Below are 21,898 nucleotides of genomic sequence, written 5' to 3' on the forward strand. Positions count from 1 at the left end.
ATCAAAGCCAGACATTTTGGGGGCTCATATTCTTGCTGCAGGACCCCTTAGCTAGGGAGCCTAATGTGGGGCTTGGTCCCCCTTCCTCCTTGGGGAGAACCTCTGCATTTATTATTGTCCTCCCGTTTATAGGTTACCTACACAGGGGTGTGGGTCTTGACTATATTATGTCTCCACCCCTCCTACCCAACTCAATGCAGTTCCTTCTTCATAGATTTAGTTGTGGAAAATCTTTCAGCTAGTCTTGAGGTTGTTCTTGTAGATAGTTGCTCTGTAAATGATTGCAATTTTGGTGTGCCCATGGCAAGAAGTAAGCTCAGGGTCTTCCTACTCCTCTGTCTTGGACACATTTCTCCCAAAGTAGGATTCTTATATCCATATGCAATGCAACAATATGTGAGTGTTGTTTGAAAGTACACTTATTTTGGATTTTGTCCTATGTGTCAGATATGAACAACTGGATAAAAAGTACTCTTCTTCAAGAAAAAACAAACATTGTTTAAAAATTATCATTGTAAATAAGCATCTTAAAAGGTAAAAGAAACCACATTTGTTGTAAAATAAATATCCAAGACATCATATGTTTTGATTCTCATCTATTATTACCCTTTGTATTCTTGTGTTCACATTGAATTTCAGCTCTACCTCATGCTAAAACAAACAAACAAACAAAACCTGTAATTCATCATCTGAGACCTATGCCAAGTCAAATATGTTCAAACAAACACAGTAACACAGTGAGGTACTGCAGCAGAGCTGCTTTGTGGGTTTGTAAATAAGGTACATTTAACAATGAGCAGGAAGAATGCTCATAGATACAAATGTGACATAAAACACATAATGACTGGGATGCATTTAACATGTTGATACCCAGCTGATCTCAGACTTCAAAATGTGGCAGCTTGCCCAAATTCTACAAAACCTCTCAATCTTTTGGAGAGGTTTTTAAACCTTTTAAGTTGGCTACACATTTCTTCAAGGAAAAACTAAATTCAGAGCCAGTGATTTGAATCCTTACTTCTAAAATAAATCTCCAATTCATTAAACACCATCTTTTAATAGTTTGCAAACATGATTTAGCTATTGTCTATCAAGTTTAGGCATTACATTACCAGTTAGTTTATCCAACTACCATCTATATTTTATATTTTCCACCTTTCATGAATGCAAAGGAAATAATCAAATGGTTCTCAGCTCTTCAAACAGCTGACAACACAAAGCATGCCAGATATAAATATTTACACCATCAAAAGTAAATGTTTCCAAAATTCCAAACTCCAAAGCATTTGAAAATTGATTTGGATCAGGTATACTTTACTAAATTGAAAATATACTTTTAAATCACATAACAACAAAAAAACACCAAAAGATAACATAACTTATGAATGATTTTTAACTCCAGCTATCTCTCATTCTCTTCTTTCCCAATAAATTTTAGAGAGAAGCTTTCCTGAATTAGTTTTTTTATTTCTTTCACATCAAGATCTTCCTCTAAGATGGTATGATGGAAAATGAAACTTGTATATTCACTGTTTGTGTTAGCTTGCTACCTTTTCCATCCCACTCCCTATGTGCTTTTTACCTAATAATGCTTTAAATCCTTGTCATACTCTTACGAAAAAATCCAGTTCCTTAACATGGCCTCAGGATCTCGCCTCTGCCTTCTTCTTCCATCCTTATCTCCTCATCAACCCCTCATAGGTCTCTGTGCTTCAGCCTTGCTGGCCATCTTTCAGGTAATTTCTGGAATTCAGGTACCACCCTTCCTTCTGCTTTGTGTGTGTTTACTTTTTTTCATTTCTCAGTTTGCCTAGAATACAGTTATGTCCTCCATCACACTCTCCAAGAAAGAAAGAGTGATTGCATACTCAAAATTGCAATTTGCCCTTTTTATATACTGGTCAGTGAACCTATACATGCTCATGACTTGATTTGAATGATTCAACTTTTTAAAGAGAGGTATATGTAGAAGCCAAGTCAAGTTCCTTTTAGGGTTTGTAAAATAAAACTGTAATTGGAACAATAATTAAGGTAGGTTAGTTTTCTATACGATCAGAACAATAAATGTCATGAACTTATATAGGATCTTTTTACAAAGGTGCTTCCTAAGTCATATTTAAAACAGCACACAAACACTACTTAGCTAAATAGTCTCAATCACATGCAAGATCCTTTAAAACTTGCCTTGTGACCTAAGTCAAAGTCACTAACAAAATCTTGATAGGTCATTCGATTTTTCAGTGCATGTGTGAAAATTATGTGATAAGAAAAAAAAACAACATATATGAAGGTGAAAAGATTACTTACAAACTTGTGGTAATTAAGGTGAACAGACTGCATAAGGGGAGTAGAAAGCAGAGCCCAAGGAGCCCAACCCCTGGAGAATCAGCCACCAGCAGTAGTGAAATTTATCCAAATTTTAACCCCAGTTTCTTGCACACAAATGATTTTCCATTCCTCTTGAGTTCACAACAGCTAAATCACTTTCAAACACAATTTTCTGTGTGTGTTTTTTCCACCTTCAACAATCTACTCAACAGTAAGGGTAGCTAAATATAGATAAACCAGAAAAAAAAAATGCTAGATTCCAGTGATGAGGAAACCCCATGGACATTATGCTCTTCCACAAATTAAGGAGGAGCTCATCATGGGGGAAGGAGAGGGAAGAAGGGATGTTGATGTGAGAATCGAGAAGCATAGTTCAGCATTTCTGTGCAGGAGCTATGATTCTTAGCCAGCAAGCCATAGTAAAATTAATTATTTACTTTCTTATAAATCATCTAATGTGATTTTTGTTTGTTTTTCCTTCCAGGATGATAAATGTCTGAGTTTACTTTTGTTAATTTTTTTTTCACTTTGTTGAGGTTAAAAGAAGCCCCAGTAAAGAGGTTTCTGAGAGGAAGAATTTTCCCAGCATGATATGCAGGGGAGGCAATGCTGTTTTCTGACTTTCTTTCATGAGCTACCAAGGGATAGGACTTCAGGCAACATCCAGGGAATACAAAGAAGTAATCAGAAGCATGAGGGTTTGACTAGGTAGAGAGAAAAAGCACGATTTACACATAATTATATTTGCTGGCAATAGGCCTGAGGTCTGTGATGTTACTCCTGGGTAGAAAGACAAACTCATCACAGAGATCAAGGACTGGAAGGCTGGCTTTCAGAATCAGCATCTCTCCCTGTCCTCAACTTCACGATGGAAGCAACATGGCTGCTTACCTTCCTGCCCCCAGTGTTGATGCGAAGGGGCGTCAGAAAGGGGTCGAAGATCATGTGACTAGTCTCTATATTGACTGGTGACTGCCGTTTCCCCACAGAGCAAAGATTCCAAGCTGAGTTCACCAATCCCCAGAAAGAAGGAACTAGAAACAGAAAGAAATTTTAGAATCAGGCTGGGGAAACAATGTAAAAAGAGCTATGGCACAAAAGTCATAAAATCAAAGAGAGCCATCCAATGTTTCCCACACATAGAGATCCTTGGGTGTCATTATGGCAGTTTCCTGGTCTGAATCTTGGTCAATTTCTCTAACTCTTAGCTTCATGATGTCTTAAGATCAGATTTTGTTATTTTTGACCCATTGATTCTGTGGCCTCTTTGATGGGTATAGATAGCTAGCATTAATGACTTAATAAGAAGGTGGCATAGTCCAGCCACATCATCTTTTCATATTGAGGTACACTAAATATATAGCAACTCCTCAGTTGATGCTCTGCTTTTCTGTTTGGCAGGAATGATATGGGAATCAACCTTGTTCTAGATAGAAAGTTTTATAAGCTTTTCAAAGAAGTAGCATTCAACATATATAAGGTATTTATTCTGCTGAGGGAGTGAATTATTTTATGACCCCCTATCAATGCCAGACAGGAGCTTGGCAAGTTGACTTAATGTACCATCAGCTGAAGAATGTGTTCATTAATAAGCAGAAAAAGATGGCATTGAGTGCAGAGTGCAAATATCCAAAGGGAAATCATGCACTCATTTTCAGTGTCACATTAAAGAATCTATTAAAATAAATTTCTGGACAATTTCCAGTCCTATTTTCTTCTGTTTGAAAAAGTTAGCAGAGAAGTGGGGTAGCCAACCTACTAATTTTACATCAGTGAAGATCAGCGACTATATCTTCAACATTTTCCTGCCCCCTCAGTATCTTTATTGAGGCTTTAGATCCATGTGTCCTTTATATGCCTCTGAGATTGTATGATCATCATTCAATCATCCATGCACAGCATCTATCAGCAGTCCAGTGAGCTCCTGTTGCATGTCCAGCACTGGGTTATGCTGAATTTTGAAGAAGGCAGATGCATGTAAGAACAATTACCACACTGGGGGTGGGGTACAGTATGAGGTTAAGTCAAGTGTATATGTAACTCTAGATGAGGGGCACCAAAGCCTGCAGCAGTGGAAGTGGAAACAGGGAGTGATTCCTACAGAAGATGAACCTAACAATAAAGTCACAACCCTCTCAAATGTACGTGTCCTCTCAGGAACTCAAATTTAATACAACCTTTAATTTACAGCAGCCATTATTCCTTCCCACGTCATGGATGGAGAAAACTGAAGCAAGAGAGGTGTATGGCAAATACCTGCCAAAGATACTATGAAAGAGAGAAGTTTGGGGCTGGATGGTATGTCTAGTCCCATCTAAATTCAAAATTCTATAACCCTTTTAATTGTTATAGGAAATTATTGGGCAGAAGTGATAAAAACAAGTTCCTTAGAGTCTTAGAAGAATATTTCAACACCAAAATAAGGTGGGCTTCATTGTGAAATATGGCAAATAACTTAATTTGGTTTAACCCCTTGGCAATAAGCCTCTGGTAGATCCACCCCCTTTAATTAAAAAGTTTGAATTGACTTTCCAGCTATAACAGATTTTCAAAATGGCAGCAATGGCCAGGGTTACAGAGAGAGAAAGAGAAGGAGGAGGAGGGGAAGGGGAAGTAGATAGAAGAATATGTACATGTGTTTCCTTGGCACTTTCATTTCCCATCATTATTTAAGCTATTTTATCTCTGCAAGTCACTTTATCTTTAGAAGGTACCATGACCTAGCAAAATTACAATATTTAAGGAAGCTCTTGCATTAAAAATGTATTTAAAAAACATAAACTTCTATCATCTATAAAATGCTTTTTTAAAATCACTGACTTAATTTTAGACTTATTCTTCAATCATTTCAAGTTTATTATAAAAATAAATCCTCCATCAGTGCATGTTCTTACCTGTGATTTTCAGTGATGCACATAAACATGGCAGATGTGAGGATGCCAGGGATACAGTCATGGCACTGCCACAAATTAGCTGTGTGCCCTTAGATAGCCATTTATTTCTTGGGCCTTGGTTGGTCTCTATGGCCTCTGTTGTAGGCTGAATAATGGCCCCCTCCAAAGATGTCCACATCCTAACCCCAGAACCTGTGAATGTGTTACCTTACATTGTAAAAGGTACTGGACAGAAATTACTAAATTAAGGATCTTGAGATGAGTAGATTATCCTGGATTATCTGGGCCCAACATAATTACAAGGGTCTTTTTTATGAGAGAGGTGTAGAAGGATCACAGAAAAAAATTAAGGATGGAAAGAGAGGTCAGAGAGGACAGAAGATGCTGGCTTTGAAGATGGAGGAAGGGAACATGAGCTAAAGAATGCAGGTGGCCTCTACAACCTGGAATAGGCAAAGCAACAGATTCTTCCCCTAGAGCCTCCAAAAGGAACACCAGCCTGCTGACAGTGATCTTAACCCCATGAGACTCATTTCAGACTTCTCACCTCCAGAACTCTAAGATAATAAATTTGTGTTGTTTTAAGTCACTAAGTTGTTATTATTTGTCACAGCCACAATAGGAAACTAATACAGCCCCTTTTATCTTTAAAATCCTGTGAGACAAGAACCTCTTTGACAATCAGGCCATCTATGATGTCCTGGGGGACCTTCCCTGGAAGGCAGATTCATAATAAACATAGTAAGAGATGATACATATTATATTTCATATACTCCCATGAAAATTATTAACAAAAATAATCAAATCCTATAAATGGATTGCCAGACTGCTATTATATGGCAACATGGGTGGACAGATGCTTCTGTGCTTTACAAATAAACTTCACACCCCAAAAGTACCCCCATAAAAACACAAACAGCAAAAATGTTATGTGAACGTCTGATTTGCTTTTATTGGGCATGGCATTCTTTATGACAAATAGTTTCAGGGTTTTACATACCCACTTCACTATCGAGGCCTGTGTGTCTGGTTCTAACCACTTGCTTAGACAATTGAGGAATAACTGAGAAACACTCTTCCTTGCTAATCTGCGACCCTCATTAGCTCCACTCCTGAAGAGGTATCAAAGTTTATTCATCACTGGATTGCTCATTTTAAATCAGCCATAAATTAATAGTCTTTCAGAAATAGAAGCCACCTTAGTGGTCATTTAATCTAAATGAATAAACAAAATTAAGGCCATAAAGGCAGATAAAGTCCTCAACCCAAGACCACACACCCAGGGAGAGGCAGGGAAGGACAGAGTAAGGACTGGTACCCAGGTCTCAAGACTCACAGTGCTCTAAATCCCTTCAACCCCAGCAGGCTTCATACATGAGCAGGTAATTAGAGTCAGAGTTTCAGAGTTAAATTGTTGTTATGGCCATGGAAGACTTTTGCTACCATTTCTCTTTTGGTAAATCAAGAGTAACATTAATGCTTAGTCTCCAGTTAAAATAAATTTCAAGTGCAAAGGTTTAAATCAAACTGCTTTAAATATCAATCATCCCAAATAAAGTTAGGATTTTTAAAAAGCCATTCAACTATAGCTGGGTAGAAACAAGGCTTCAATTCAGGCAAGATAAGATGTGTTTGTGTCTCATCTGCAGAGCCTCAAGGAGAGCTAATGGGGATGACTGCTCATGAAGAGCTGAACTAGGCAAGGTTCTAGTCCAGATGAAAGAAGTCAATGCTCTTAGAATCATTGTTATGTGTTGGGACAATAATTAAGGTGTCTAGTCCACGGACCTTAGGTGCTGAAAGGGACCAAGAATAGGTCTACAAATGTCATGTAATCTAGGTTCTAGGGAAATGCTATAGGAGGAAGGCTGTGGAAACAGAAGCATGGAGTTCCCATACTTATTAGAGCATGGGAGTGAGCCAGTAGACTTTACCTTCAGAGCAAGGCTGGACAAATGAACTAAGGTTTCAAGATTTAGAGTAAGAAACTCTCCCTCTGGATTTGTGCAGAACTCTGTTATCCCCACAATTCTAATATGTAACTATGCTCCATATTTTTGATCCTTCAGGTTTATAAACTCCCCATGTCACCCCTGGGAACAGAAGTGACTTTGTAGAACGCTATGGCACTGCTTCTATTTCCAAATTTAGAGAATCATTGCTGAATTATTTTTTTCTTCATTCCCATGGTTGTCCCAATAAATCAAATTTTTAAATTTTCTGTCATTTTTTTTAAAGCATCAGTTATTATGGTTTACTAGCTAATGCGGTGTCTTTTTCTAGCTTGACTGATACAACTTATTGTTGAGAAAAAATGTGGAAAAGTAAACTTGAGTGAGAATTACTCTAATTAGTAAACAACTGGTCTGAAATGTTTGAATGGCACCATCTCTAGAATCCTTTTCACACAATCTTTTAATTTACATGTAACCTAAAATAGACACCTGACTTGGATATTTTTGCAAATTAATTTTCACAGAGACTAATCAATGGAACTTAACTGCTGCATCACAGCTATGTGTCATCTTGCCAAAACATTTCCCTGTGGCAATGCTGTCATTGTGACTATAAACTACAAAACCCAATGGTTTCTTGGCTCTGGGTCCAGTGAGCTATGAAAATGCTCAGTGACTGATTTCAGCTACGTAAAACATAAGCCTTGGAAAATTCAAAACCTATCGGTTGCTTATTCAAAATCAGTGAAACAAAAAGCTCAAGTTTAGCTTATTAACACATGGTAACCCTCAGACAAAACCAAAAAAGCTCCTACTAAAATAAGAAATAGTTTGAGAGAGCAATGAACTAGAGGGATCAAGTTTGATACTGAGTTAAAATTTGTCTCGATGACATTTGTATCCTATAGAAAATGCTCCAAAGTCAGTCTGAGCTTTTAGACATCCTCCTTGTTCATTTGTCCTGAATTGTCATTTGTCGTCTCAGCAGAATTTGCAGAGACCATGCTGTTATGGCAAGGAGTTTGACACTTGGAATTAATTCATGCAATTTATTGACTTGCTAAATCCTATGGAAACAATACAAACTCAAAAAGTGTTTATTGACAGCCTATTATGTGCCAGACATTAGGCTTGACACTGTGAATTCATGCAGCAAATATTTACTGAGGACCTACTCTATGTGCCAGGCACTGCCATCAGTTCTGGGTAGTCAGTAATGAATAAAACAGATATGGTTCTTGCTCTCATAGATCTTGCAGTCTAGTAGGGGATATGGGGGATAATGTTTATCTCCAAGTTTATATACGCATATCTATGTAATTAGAACTATTTGCAAGTACGCTGTAGAAACAATTAAAACAGTAATGAACTATAGAATATAGTATGGATTGGTGAGATAACCTAGGTAGAATGGCCAGGAATAATTCCTCTGGAGGTGACATCTAACAAACCCTGGAAGGACTGAGAGGAGTTGCTTCTGAAGAGTGGCAGGGGAGAGGGTGTCCAAAGAAGAGGAGAGGAGCAGGTCTTGGCAGAGAAGAGCCTGATGTGTTTAAGGAGTGGAGAGGAAGAAAGTTAACCTGAACTAGATGAGCCAGATGAGAAGAAAAGTGAGATGAAATGAGGTTGGCCAGGTAGACCAGGGACAGGAACTTGCATTTTACTCTAATGTATTAGAAAGCAACTGAGAATTTGGGGCAAGGGAGTACCATGGTCTGATTTATGAATTAAAAGCCTTGGTTGGAATACAGCCAAAAGTGAGCTTGCTTACCCTTGGAGTAGTTTGAGTAGGAAAAGAATTGGTTTCTAAGCAACAGTTGGGTTTTTATGAGAATTTAATCCTATTGCTTTGGGTTTGTTTAAATTCTATCTCAAAGGCACAACTAATTGAATGTTTTAAAAACTATTCTCTTCAACACACGTTCCAATAAAATAGCATTTTCCTATGATGCAACTAGTGCATTACAAGTAATCATTTGAAGCAAGGAATATTTTCATGAAGAGATTCAGCTAAGGCAATCTTTTCTAGCTTTCAAGCAATAAACTAAGTTCCCAACTTTTTGGCCAAAGGAAAGCAATTGCAAGTTGGGAAAATGAATACTGGCATAAAACATATTTTCAGTGAATTCAATCCTTACAAATAAAGGCTTCTGCTTCAATATAGCCATCTCTACTGTAGGGTTATAAAGCATATGAATACATTTAAAATAAGAACTCATATCTTTTCCTTGTTCTTTTCCTCACCAGAGCTGATTTACTGTCATTTTCCCTATTCTCAACTCTAATAAATCTCCACTTTGAGCCATTATTAATGAGCATGTTTGAAATACTCACTGCTGCAGGATTTTTGGCCCCTTTCTGATTTCAAATTTATATCATAAGGGGAGCTGGCTTTGAATAACTCCTTTGCTGCAATTCCTCTTCCATTGTTGGGACTCTGATTCATATTACATGGAGGGCTTCTAACTAGAGCTGCCCATTCTCTCACTTGGGAATCTCTAAAAGGTTGGAAATATCCTACTTAATACATAATCATTAATTTGTGCATTCACCTAAAAAATTAATGGAATATCTCCTATGAGCCAGATTTTTAAAAATGCTCCCACTCTAATGAAGACCTCTAATTGTGGGAAGACAGGCAAGCTAACAAATCATGCTATAATAAAACATGAGTTATAATTAAGGTGTGTGAATATTAAAGTCTAAATGGAGACAGGGGAGTAAATTGACCCTGACCCTTTCCTCAAGTGATGGCATCAGCCTTCCTAGCAGAGGAGACGTTTGAATTCATCCTGAAAGTATGAATAGAAACTACAAGCCATACAAATCTTATAACTAGTTAAAAGACTAAAATTTTTCTAGAAACTGAGACAAATTATTGCTGGAATTTGAATAACTTTTATGCAGGGAGATTTTAAGCCACTGGATCTTCTGACTTCCTCAACTTGGAGAGTTTGTATTACATAGGAGAAAGACCATGAGCTACCATATCCTTACCATGCAACCTTGAGCAGGGGGTTAAACTTCTATAGCCTTAGTTTCTCCATCTGTAAAATGAAGATGATACTTCACAGAGTTGTTGGGAAGATAAGTGAGAATATGCTTATAAAAGGTCTAGCATAGTGTCATTTCTATAACAAATATTCAATGAATGTTGGAGAAGGATTACCATGAGGGGATGTTGGGGAATGGTGTGGCCACCAGCTCTGTGATCCCACCACCATAACATTCCAGAGATGAAAAGGGTAAAGTTTCCAGGCAGGAGTGCGGAAAAGGGGAAGGTTTCAGAGGCCCACACATCCCAACCTGAATTCAGAGCAGGGAGCAGTCTAGGTCATAGGATTGGTCTCTCAATTTCATACTTTTAATGAACCATGTGAAATTATTTCTTGGATCTATAGCTCTCAACGTCTGGATGAATGGAGAGAGTTAGCAGTGATATGGGTCACCCAGCATGGTTTTATCTACAAAGAAAATAATTTTAATTTAGCTTTTGGAAGTTGGTGGATTATTTGTTTGTATAGCAGCTCCATCCTCCTGTTTGGGATTGGTTCTAATATGCTAACTGGCTTGCATCCCTGCAAGCACATAAACAGAGGGTGAAGTGAAAGGAAGGAAGGGGGAGTTTTCATTTGCTGATCAGTCACCATAATCTCTGTGCTAGGAACTTGACATATCTTATCTTGCTTAATCCTCCCCACAATTCTGTGAGATAATATTAACTGTTACTTTGTAGATGAGAAAAATAAGACTTAAAGAGGTTATATGACTTTCCAAGGTCACTTGGCCAGTAAGTAGAGGGACTAGAATTTGAAATCAGTTCTTTTCTCTAAAACAAAGAAATAACAAGACAAAGGAAGCAAAGTAATGCATGTGTAGTAACATATGAAACAATACACAGGCATATAAAGCAAGAGGTAATCATCTCACCCTCCTTCCTTCCAATGACAGCCCTGAGGTAATTGGTGTGAACACTTTATTAGGCATCATTCAACATCTTTCACTATGCTCATACAAACATATTCAAGTACCTATACACAGAGAGAAGTTCTATTTATAAAAATAATTTTTGTTTCAAGTAACAATATACCATGAATGCCCTCTATGTCAGTCCTTCGTAGAGCTACTCATTCATGTGAAAGGCTACAGAGCTGCTGTAGTTTGAATGCACCTAACTTTTCTAAACCATTTCCTAAATGAAAGACATTAAGATTGTTTCCATCTTATTTTACCATGAAAATCAATGTTGCAGTAAATAGCCTCAAACATATACTTTTCATACTAGTAGTATTGTTTAGTCAAGGTATGTACATGCTTTATTTTAATAGATGCTGCCAGGTTACTTTAAAAGATACTGGCAGTGTCTATAAATATTTATGTTCCTAACAGCTATGTGTGGTATGTCCACTTCCCCATAATCTCCATAGCACTGAATGTTATTTATTTGTTTGTTTATTTACTTATGGCAATCTAATAGGAAAGATGGGATTTCACTGATTTAATTTGCATTTCTTAACTACTGCCACGGTTGAGTATCTTCTCATATGCTCATTAGCTATTTGCATTTCTCTTCTGATCCTATTCTTCATGTATTTTTCTCTGGGTTATTTGTGTTTTTCAAATGAGTTTTACCTATCATTTGAATTCTAGAAATATTAGCCCTCTGTCACATGCTATAAACATTTTCTCCTAGCCTATTATCTAGCTTTTAAGCTCATTTTTTGGTATTTGGTTATCTAGGGATTTTAAAATTTTATATGGTTGGATTTATCGATCTTTTTGTGCACAAGCTTTCTCTGTTTTCTCTATTATTTAATATTGCATATCCAACTAGAGTGTTTGTAAGTATTTTCCTAAATATTAAAAAAATATTTTTACTGTTATAGTTTTTACAATTTTATTTTTAAAATCTATCAGAGATTAATTTGTATATACTTAGACCACAATCTGGGGTCTAAGGTTTTCCCAGATATAAACTGAATAATGCCATTATTATTTATTAAACAAACCATCTTTTGTGACCAATTGAGTGTTACTTTTATCACATATTAAGTTTCCATATACATTAGATTTGCTTCCAGTCTTCCTGGATTATTCAACCTATATTTATATTCCTGTGTCAGTGCCATATTGTTTTGAGTATAGTTACAATTTAAGGTCATTTATAAGATCAGGCTTCCTGATCAAAAAGCCTGCTCTCTTTCCCTGCTACCTCTAAAGGACTATACATGCTCCAGGGAAACTTGCTAGGATTAGTGACCCTAGGAATTTAACTGTGTTAAATTCTGAAAAATTCACCAACACGTTATTAGACAACAATTCCCTACAAATTCAAACATCTGGTGAAACACTTTTAAAATCCTGCAAAACATGTGGATATCTTGAAATACAGTGTCCCTTATCCATATCTGTTTGAGTATGTAAACATCTCCCTCTCTTTTTCTCCCTCTAATTCTCACTCTCTCTATATGTGTGCACAAAATTACTATTATACAAATTTCAAAAGTAGGCAAATGATGAAAGCCCTCTTGCCCAGATGTATGTGGAGATCAATCGCCTTTTACAACTTCTCAGTGTTCACATTTGGGTAATCCTACAGAAATCTCCAGCCGTTCCAGTCTGTCTTGGTTTTGGCAGGTATTTAAGGCATTTTCTTTACCATTTGCAAAAATAAGGGCTCAGTTATCTTCATATTACATCAGGAAAAATAATCTTTGTGCTATCCCTGAGTCTTGGGGTCCAAACACGATAAAATTGGTCACTAAACAGGGAACAAAAACACACATATGATCTGTTGGTCTTTTCCCAATTCTGTACTGGGATGGATTGTCCAATAAGCCTGCATGTATTTTCTGTTGAGATGCTAGATTTAGCTTTCTTTGACATAGTGACTTCTACCAACACATTTAACTTCTCTTCTTAATTTTCCTATTTGACTTTGGCATCAACATGCTTCCTATTAGCAGGCAATAAAACATGCAGGCATCTCACTAACTGTAGCTCTCTATCATCCCCAAAATCTTGTTAAAGATCAAATCTGGGTGAATTCTTTGCTTTCAAATGATTTTTGTCCAACCAAGGTACCACTAGCCTAATCCAGTTCCCAATGCCATGTACTTTAGTTTTTGTAACAATTCCTTAAATTCCCCAACTCCAGGGTAAGTTCCACATTACAAATGATATGAGAGCTGAGCAGACACAGAAGAACCATGACTGGAAAATAGGCTACATCTCTGTTTCACAACAGAATTTAGTGCACAGCAAGGGTCAGGATTAGATTACTCAAGATCTGTGTTGTCTTGTATCCCTAGAGCTCTGATTCAATGCCATCATTACACCCTCAGTTCCCATTCCAATCCTTGGCACACTCAACAACTCAACAACTACTAATCAAATGTGTAGATAATTAAATGGATGGATGGATGGAAGAAACTGAACTATGCTGTCTGCTTTGCGTCTTATTTTCTCCCCGGTGCTTGTCATATTACAGTTCTTCAATACAGTTTGTGGAATGAATGGATGCACATCATTCTGTTTCATTTCCAAACCCTCAAAAATACAGTGTGCTCATTCCTACTTCTGGGCTCTTTTCCCCTGTGCTTCACTGAGGTATAATTGACAAATAAAAATTGTATACATTTAGGTTGTACAACATGATTTTTTTAAGGTGTACAATGTGATGGTTTGATATACATATACATTGTAAAATGATTACCACAACCATAGTTACCTTTTCTTTTTGAGGTGAGGACCCTTAAGACCCACTTTCTTAGCAAATTTAAAGTGTACAATACAGAATTGTTAACTATAATCACCATGCTGTACATTAGATCCCAGAATCTATTCACCTTATAAGTGTATGTGTGTGCTCTTTGACTTACATGTTCCCTCTCTTCAGATCCTGGCAACCACTGTTCTACTCCCTAGTTCTATGAGTTTGAATTTTTAGATTCCACATTTATCTTCTTTTCTCTCTTGACCTTCCCCTATCAAATCCTATACATCCTACAATTCCTAATTTAAATCCCAATCCCTCCATAAATCATCCTTTACTGGTTAAGTCATCACTCTGGATTTCTAGAGAAGCTGGTTAGATGCCACATAATTTCATATTTAATTACACATGGTTATATTGTTCAATGTTTTGTGAATTCATTAATATCATTTTCTAAGTAGAAGTAAGCACCTCAAGATCAGAAACTTGAACATAGCACAACACCTGATTACAGGGCCTAGACCTATAAAAGATAATTCATGAAGTGATTGTTCAAGGTGAAATCTCTCTAAGGAACTTTTAAAAATAATTTTTATTAGAGTATAGTTGATTTACAATGTTGTTTTAATTCAGGTGTACAGGAAAGTGAATCAGTTATACATATATTCATATCCACTCTTTTTTAGATTCTTTTCTCATATAGGTCATTACAGAGTATTGACTAGAGGTCCTTATTAGTTATCTATTTTATACGGGTATGGTTTAGGGTACAGGTTAGGGTACAACAACGTTTTAGGGTTAGCGTACGTGTTAGGGTAAGGGTTAGTGTTAGTGTATGGGCTGGATTAGGGTACAGGTTAGGGTAAGACATCGGGTAAGGGTTAGGGTTAGGGTTAGGGAACGGGTACGGTTTTGGGTACAGGTTAGGGTATGACAATGGTTTAAGGTTAGCGTATGTGTTAGGGTATGGGTTAGTGTTAGTGTACGGGTTAGGATTAGGGTATGGGTTAGGGTAAGGCATCGGGTAAGGGTTAGCGTTAGGGTTAGGGTTAGGGAACGGATATGGTTTAGGGTACAGGTTAGGGTACGACAACGGTTTAGGTTTAGCATACATGTTAGGGTAAGGGTTAGTGTTGGGGTTAGGGTACGGGTTAGGGTAAGGCATCAGGTAAGGGTTAGGGTTGGGGTAGGGTCAGGGTTAGGGTTAGGGAACGGGTAGAGTTTCGGGTACAGGTTAGGGTACGACAACGGTTTAGGGTTAGCGTACGTGTTAGGGTATGGAAATCCCAATCTCCCAGTTTATCTCTCCCTCACTTTCCCTCCTTTTAACCATAAGTTTGTTTTCTACATCTGTGACTCTATTTCTCTTTCATAAATAAGTTAACTTGCACCATTTTTTTTTAGATTCTACATATAAGTGGTATCATATGATGTTTGTCTTTCTATGTCTGACTTACTTCACTCAGTATGACAATCTCTACATCTATCCATGTTGCTGCAAATGACATTATTTCATTCTTTTTTATGGCTGAATAATATTCCACTGTATATATGTACCACACCTTCTTTATCCATTCCTCTGGCAATGGACATTAAGGTTGCTTCCATGTTTTGGTTATTTTAAATAGTGCTGCAATGAACATTGAGGTGCATTTATCTTTCCAACTATGGTTTTCTCTGGATATATACCCAGGAGTGGGATTGCTGGATATGCTAGTTCTATATTTAGTTTTTTAAGGAGCCTCCATACTGCTCTCCATAATGGTTGTACCAACTTACATTCCCACCAATGGTATAGGAAGGTTCCCTTTTCTCTGCACCCTCTCCAGCATTGTTTGTAGATTTTTTGATAATGGCCATTCTGACAAGTGTGAGGTGATAGCTCATTGTAGTTTTGATTTGCATTTCTCTAATAATTAGTGATATTGAGCATCTTTTCATGTGCCTCTTGGCCATTTCAATATCTTCTTTGGAGAAATGTCTATTTAGGTCTTCTGTCCATTTTTTGATTGGGTTTGTGTTTTGATCTAGAGCTGCATGAGTTGTTTGTACATTTAGGAGATTAATCCCTTGTTGGTCGTTTCATTAGCAAATATTTTCTCCCATTCTGTGGGTTGTCTTTTCATTTTGTCTAAATATTCCTTTGTTGTGCATAGTTTTTAAGTTTAATTAAGTCCCTTTTTAATTTTTGTTTTTATTTCCATTACTCAAGGAGGTGGATCAAAACAGATATGGCTGCAATTTATGTCAGAGAGTGCTCTACATATGTTTTCCTCTAAGAGTTTTATAGTAACTGGCCTTATATTTAGGTCTTTAATCCATTTTGAGTTTATTTTTGTGTATGGTGTTATGGAATGTTCTAATTCTATCTTTTACATGTAGCTGTCCAGTTTACCCAGTACCATTTGTTGAAGAGACTATTTTTTCTCCATTGTATAGTCTTGCCTCCTTTGTTGTAGTTTAATTGACCATAGTGCATGGGTTTACCTCTGGACTTCCTATCCTGTTCCATTGATCTGTATTTCTGGTTTTGTGCCAGTGCCAAACTGTTTTGATGACTCTAGCTTTGTAGTATAGTCTGAAGTCAGGGAGCCTGATTCCTCCAAGTTTGTTTTTCTTTCTCAGGATGCTTTGGCTATTCAGGGTCTTTTGTGTTTCCATACAAATTTTAAGATTTTTTTGTCTATTTCAGTGATAAATGCCACTGGTAATTTGATAGGGATAGCATTGAATCTGTAAATTGCTTTGGGTAGTATATTCATTTTGACAATGTTGATTCTTCCCATCTAAGAACACGGTATATTTATCCATCTGTTTGTATTATCTTTGAGGTCTTTCATCAGTATCTTATAGTTTTCTGCATACAGATCTTTTGCCTCCTTAGATAGGTTTATACTTAAGTATTTTATTCTTTTTTTTTTAACATCTTTATTGGAGTATAATTGCTTTACAATGGTATGTTAGCTTCAGCTTCACAACAAAATGAATCAGTTATATACATACATATATTCCCATATCTCTTCCCGCTTGCGTCTCCCTCCCTCCCACCCTCCCTATCCCACCCCTCTAGGTGGTCACAAAGCATCGAGCTGATCTCCCTGTGCTATGTGGCTGCTTCCCACTAGCTATTTACCTTACGTTTGGTAGTGTATATATGTCCATGACTCTGTATCGCTTTGTCACCGTTTACCCTTCCCCCTCCCCATAACCTCAAGTCCATTCTCTAGTAAGTCTGTGTCTTTATTCCTGTTTCACCCCTAGGTTTTTCATGACATTTTTTTTTAAATTCCATATATATGTGTTAGCATACGGTATTTGTCTCTCTCTTTCTGACTTACTTCACTCTGTATGACAGACTCTAGGTCTATCCACCTCATTACAAATAGCTCAATTTCGTCTCTTTTTATGGCTGAGTAATATTCCATTGTATATATGTGCCACATCTTCTTTATCCATTCATCCGATGATGGACACTTAGGTTGTTTCCATCTCTGGGCTATTGTAAATAGAGCTGCAATGAACATTTTGGTACATGACTCTTTTTGAATTATGGTTTTCTCAGGGTATATGCCCAGTAGTGGGATTGCTGGGTCATATGGTAGTTCTATTTGCAGCATTTTAAGGAACCTCCATACTGTTCTCCACAGTGGCTGTATCAATTTACATTCCCACCAACAGTGTAAGAGGGTTCCCTTTTCTCCACACCCTCTCCAGCATTTATTGTTTCTAGATTTTTTGATGATGGCCATTCTGACTGGTGTGAGATGATATCTCATTGTAGTTTTGATTTGCATTTCTCTCATGATTAGTGATGTTGAGCATTCTTTCATGTGTTTGTTGGCACTCTGTATATCTTCTTTGGAGAAATGTCTATTTAGGTCTTCTGCCCATTTTTGGATTGGGTTGTTTGTTTTTTTGTTATTAAGCTGCATGAGCTGCTTATAAATTTTGGAGATCAATCCTTTGTCAGTTGCTTCATTTGCAAATATTTTCTCCCATTCTGAGGGTTGTCTTTTGGTCTTCTTTATGGTTTCCTTTGCTGCGCAAAAGCTTTTAAGTTTCATTAGGTCCCATTTGTTTACTTTTGTTTTTATTTCCATTTCTCTAGGAGGTGGGTCAAAAAGGACCTTGCTGTGATTTATGTCATAGAGTGTTCTGCCTATGTTTTCCTCTAAGAGTTTGATAGTTTCTGGCCTTATATTTAGGTCTTTAATCCATTTTGAGCTTATTTTTGTGTATGGTGTTAGGGAGTGATCTAATTTCATACCTTTACATGTAGCTGTCCAGTTTTCCCAGCACCACTTATTGAATAGGCTGTCCTTTCTCCACTGTACATTTCTGCCTCCTTTGTCAAAGATAAGGTGACCATATGTGCGTGGGTTTATCTCTGGGCTTTCTATCCTGTTCCATTGATCTATCTTTCTGTTTTTGTGCCAGTACCATACCATCTTGATAACTGTAGCTTTGTAGTATAGTCTGAAGTCTGGGAGCCTGATTCCTCCAGTTCCTTCTTTCGTTCTCAAAATTGCTTTGGCTATTCGGGGTCTTTTGTGTTTCCATACAAATTGTGAAATTTTTTGTTCTAGTTCTGTGAAAAATGCCAGTGGTAGTTTGATAGGGATTGCATTGAATCTATAGATTGCTTTCGGTAGTAGAGTCATTTTCACAATGTTGATTCTTCCAATCCAAGAACATGGTATATCTCTCCATCTATTTGTATCGTCTTTAATTTCTTTCATCAGTGTCTTATAATTTTCTGCATACAGATCTTTTGTCTCCTTAGGTAGGTTTATTCCTAGATATTTTATTCTTTTTGTTGCAATGGTAAATGGGAGTGTTTTCTTGATTTCACTTTCAGATTTTTCATCATTAGTATATAGAAATGCCAGAGATTTCTGTGCATTAATTTTGTATCCTGCCACTTTACCAAATTCATTGATTAGCTCTAGTAGTTTTCTGGTAGCATCTTTAGGGTTCTCTATGTATAGGATCATGTCATCTGCAAACAGTGACAGCTTTACTTCTTCTTTTCTGATTTGGATTCCTTTTATTTCCTTTTCTTCTCTGATTGCTGTGGCTAAAACTTCCAAAACTATGTTGAATAAGAGTGGTGAGAGTGGGCAACCTTGTCTTGTTCCTGATCTTAGTGGAAATGCTTTCAGTTTTTCACCATTGAGGATGATGTTTGCTGTGGGCTTGTCATATATGGCCTTTATGATGTTGAGGAAAGTTCCCTCTATGCCTACTTTCTGCAGGGTTTTTATCATAAATAGGTGTTGAATTTTGTCAAAAGCTTTCTCTGCATCTATTGAGATGATCATATGGTTTTTCTCCTTCAGTTTGTTAATATGGTTTATCACATTGATAGATTTGCGTATATTGAAGAATCCTTGCATTCCTGGAATAAACCCCACTTGATCATGGTATATGATCCTTTTAATGTGCTGTTGGATTCTGTTTGCTAGTATTTTGTTGAGGATTTTTGCATCTATGTTCATCAATGATATTGGCCTGTAGTTTTCTTTCTTTGTGACATCCTTGTCTGGTTTTGGTATCAAGGTGATGGTGGCCTCGTAGAAGGAGTTTGGGAGTGTTCCTCCCTCTGCTATATTTTGGAAGAGTTTGAGAAGGATAGGTGTTAGCTCTTCTCTAAATGTTTGATAGAATTCGCCTGTGAAGCCATCTGGTCCTGGGCTTTTGTTTTTTGGAAGATTTTTAATCACAGTTTCAATTTCAGTGCTTGTGATTGGTCTGTTCATATTTTCTATTTCTTCCTGATTCAGTCTTGGCAGGTTGTGCATTTCCAAGAATTTGTCCATTTCTTCCAGATTGTCCATTTTATTGGCATAGAGTTGCTTGTAGTAATCTCTCATGATCTCTTTTATTTCTGCAGTGTCAGTTGTTACCTCTCCTTTTTCATTTCTAATTCTATTGATTTGAGTCTTCTCCCTTTTTTTCTTGATGAGTCTGGCTAGTGGTTTATCTATTTTGTTTATCTTCTCAAAGAACCAGCTTTTAGTTTTATTGATCTTTGCTATTGTTTCCTTCATTTCTTTTTCATTTATTTCTGATCTGATTTTTATGATTTCTTTCCTTCTGCTAGCTTTGGGGTTTTTTTGTTCTTCTTTCTCTAATTGCTTGAGGTGCAAGGTTAGGTTGTTTATTCGAGATGTTTCCTGCTTCTTAAGGTGGGTTTGTATTGCTATAAACTTCCCCCTTAGAACTGCTTTTGCAGCATCCCACAGGTTTTGGGTCGTTGTGTCTCCACTGTCGTTTGTTTCTAGGTATTTTTTGATTTCCTCTTTGATTTCTTCAGTGGTCACTTCATTATTAAGTAGTGTATTGTTTAGCCTCCATGTGTTTGTATTTTTTACAGATCTTTTCCTGTAATTGATATCTAGTCTCATGGCGTTGTGGTCAGAAAAGATACTTGATACAATTTCAATTTTCTTAAATTTACCAAGGCTTGATTTGTGACCCAAGATATGATCTATCCTGGAGAATGTTCCATGAGCACTTGAGAAAAATGTGTATTCTGTTGTTTTTGGATGGAATGTCCTATAAATATCAATTAACTCCATCTCGTTTAATGTGTCATTTAAAGCTTGTGTTTCCTTATTTATTTTCATTTTGGATGATCTGTTGATTGGTGAAAGTGGGGTGTTAAAGTCCCCTACTATGAATGTGTTACTGTCGATTTCCCCTTTTATTGTTGTCAGTATTTGCCTTATGTATTGAGGTGCACCTAAGTTAGGTGCATAAATATTTACAATTGTTATATCTTCCTCTTGGATCGATCCCTTGATCATTATGTAGTGTCCTTCTTTGTCTCTTCTAATAGTCTTTGTTTTAAAGTCTATTTTGTCTGATATGAGAATTGCTACTCCAGCTTTTTTTTGGTTTCCATTTGCATGAAATACCTTTTTCCATCCCCTTACTTTCAGTCTGTATGTGTCTCTAGGTCTGAAGTGGGTCTCTTGTAGAGAGCAAATATATGGGTCTTGTTTTTGTATCCATTCAGCCAATCTGTGTCTTTTGGTGGGAGCATTTAATCCATTTACATTTAAGGTAATTATCGATATGTGTGTTCCTATTCCCATTTTCTTAATTGTTTTGGGTTCATTTTGTAGGTCCTTTCCTTCTTTTGTGTTTCTTGCCTAGAGAAGTTCCTTTAGCAGTTGTTGTAGAGCTGGTTTGGTGGTGCTGAACTCTCTCAGCTTTTGCTTGTCTGTAAAGGTTTTAATTTCTCCATCAAATCTGAATGAGATCCTTGCTGGGTAGAGTAATCTTGGTTGCAGGTTTTTCTCCTTCAACACTTTCATTATGTCCTGCCACTCCCTTCTGGCTTGCAGAGCTTCTGCTGAAAGATCAGCTGTTAACCTTATGGGGATTCCCTTGTGTGTTAGTTGTTGTTTTTCCCTTGCTGCTTTTAATATGTTTTCTTTGTATTTAATTTTTGACAGTTTGATTAATATGTGTCTTGGCGTATTTCTCCTTGGATTTATCCTGTATGGGACTCTCTGTGCTTCCTGGACTTGATTAACTATTTCTTTTCCTATATTAGGGAAGTTTTCAACTATAATCTCTTCAAATATTTTCTCAGTCCCTTTCTTTTTCTCTTCTTCTTCTGGAAGCCCTATAATTCGAATGTTGGTGCGTTTAATGTTGTCCCAGAGGTCTCTGAGACTGTCCTCAGTTCTTTTCATTCTTTTTTCTTTTTTCTGCTCTGCAGTAGTTATTTCCACTATTTTATCTTCCAGGTCACTTATCCGTTCTTCTGCCTCAGTTATTCTGCTATTGATCCCATCTAGAGTATTTTTAATTTCATTTATTGTGTTGTTCATCGTTGCTTGTTTCATCTTTAGTTCTTCTAGGTCCTTGTTAACTGATTCTTGCAATTTGTCCATTCTATTGTCCATTCTATCTCCAAGATTTCGGAACAACCTTACTATCATTATTCTGAATTCTTTTTCAGGTAGACTGCCTATTTCCTCTTCATTTGTTAG

General features: G+C 36.9%; 1 protein-coding gene across 1 annotated transcript in view; it reads right to left on the reverse strand.

Annotated features, from left to right (window-relative positions):
* CA10 (carbonic anhydrase 10) overlaps positions 1 to 21,898 on the reverse strand; it is a 626,304-nt gene that overhangs the window by 373,174 nt on the left and 231,232 nt on the right. The window contains exon 3 of the mRNA XM_060133527.1: positions 3,220 to 3,362. Within this exon, the coding sequence (XP_059989510.1) occupies positions 3,220 to 3,362 (143 nt within the window). The remainder of the gene's footprint in view (positions 1 to 3,219; positions 3,363 to 21,898) is intronic.

The sequence above is a fragment of the Lagenorhynchus albirostris genome, chromosome 20 (assembly GCF_949774975.1).
Source record: "Lagenorhynchus albirostris chromosome 20, mLagAlb1.1, whole genome shotgun sequence".
NCBI lineage: Eukaryota > Metazoa > Chordata > Mammalia > Artiodactyla > Delphinidae > Lagenorhynchus > Lagenorhynchus albirostris.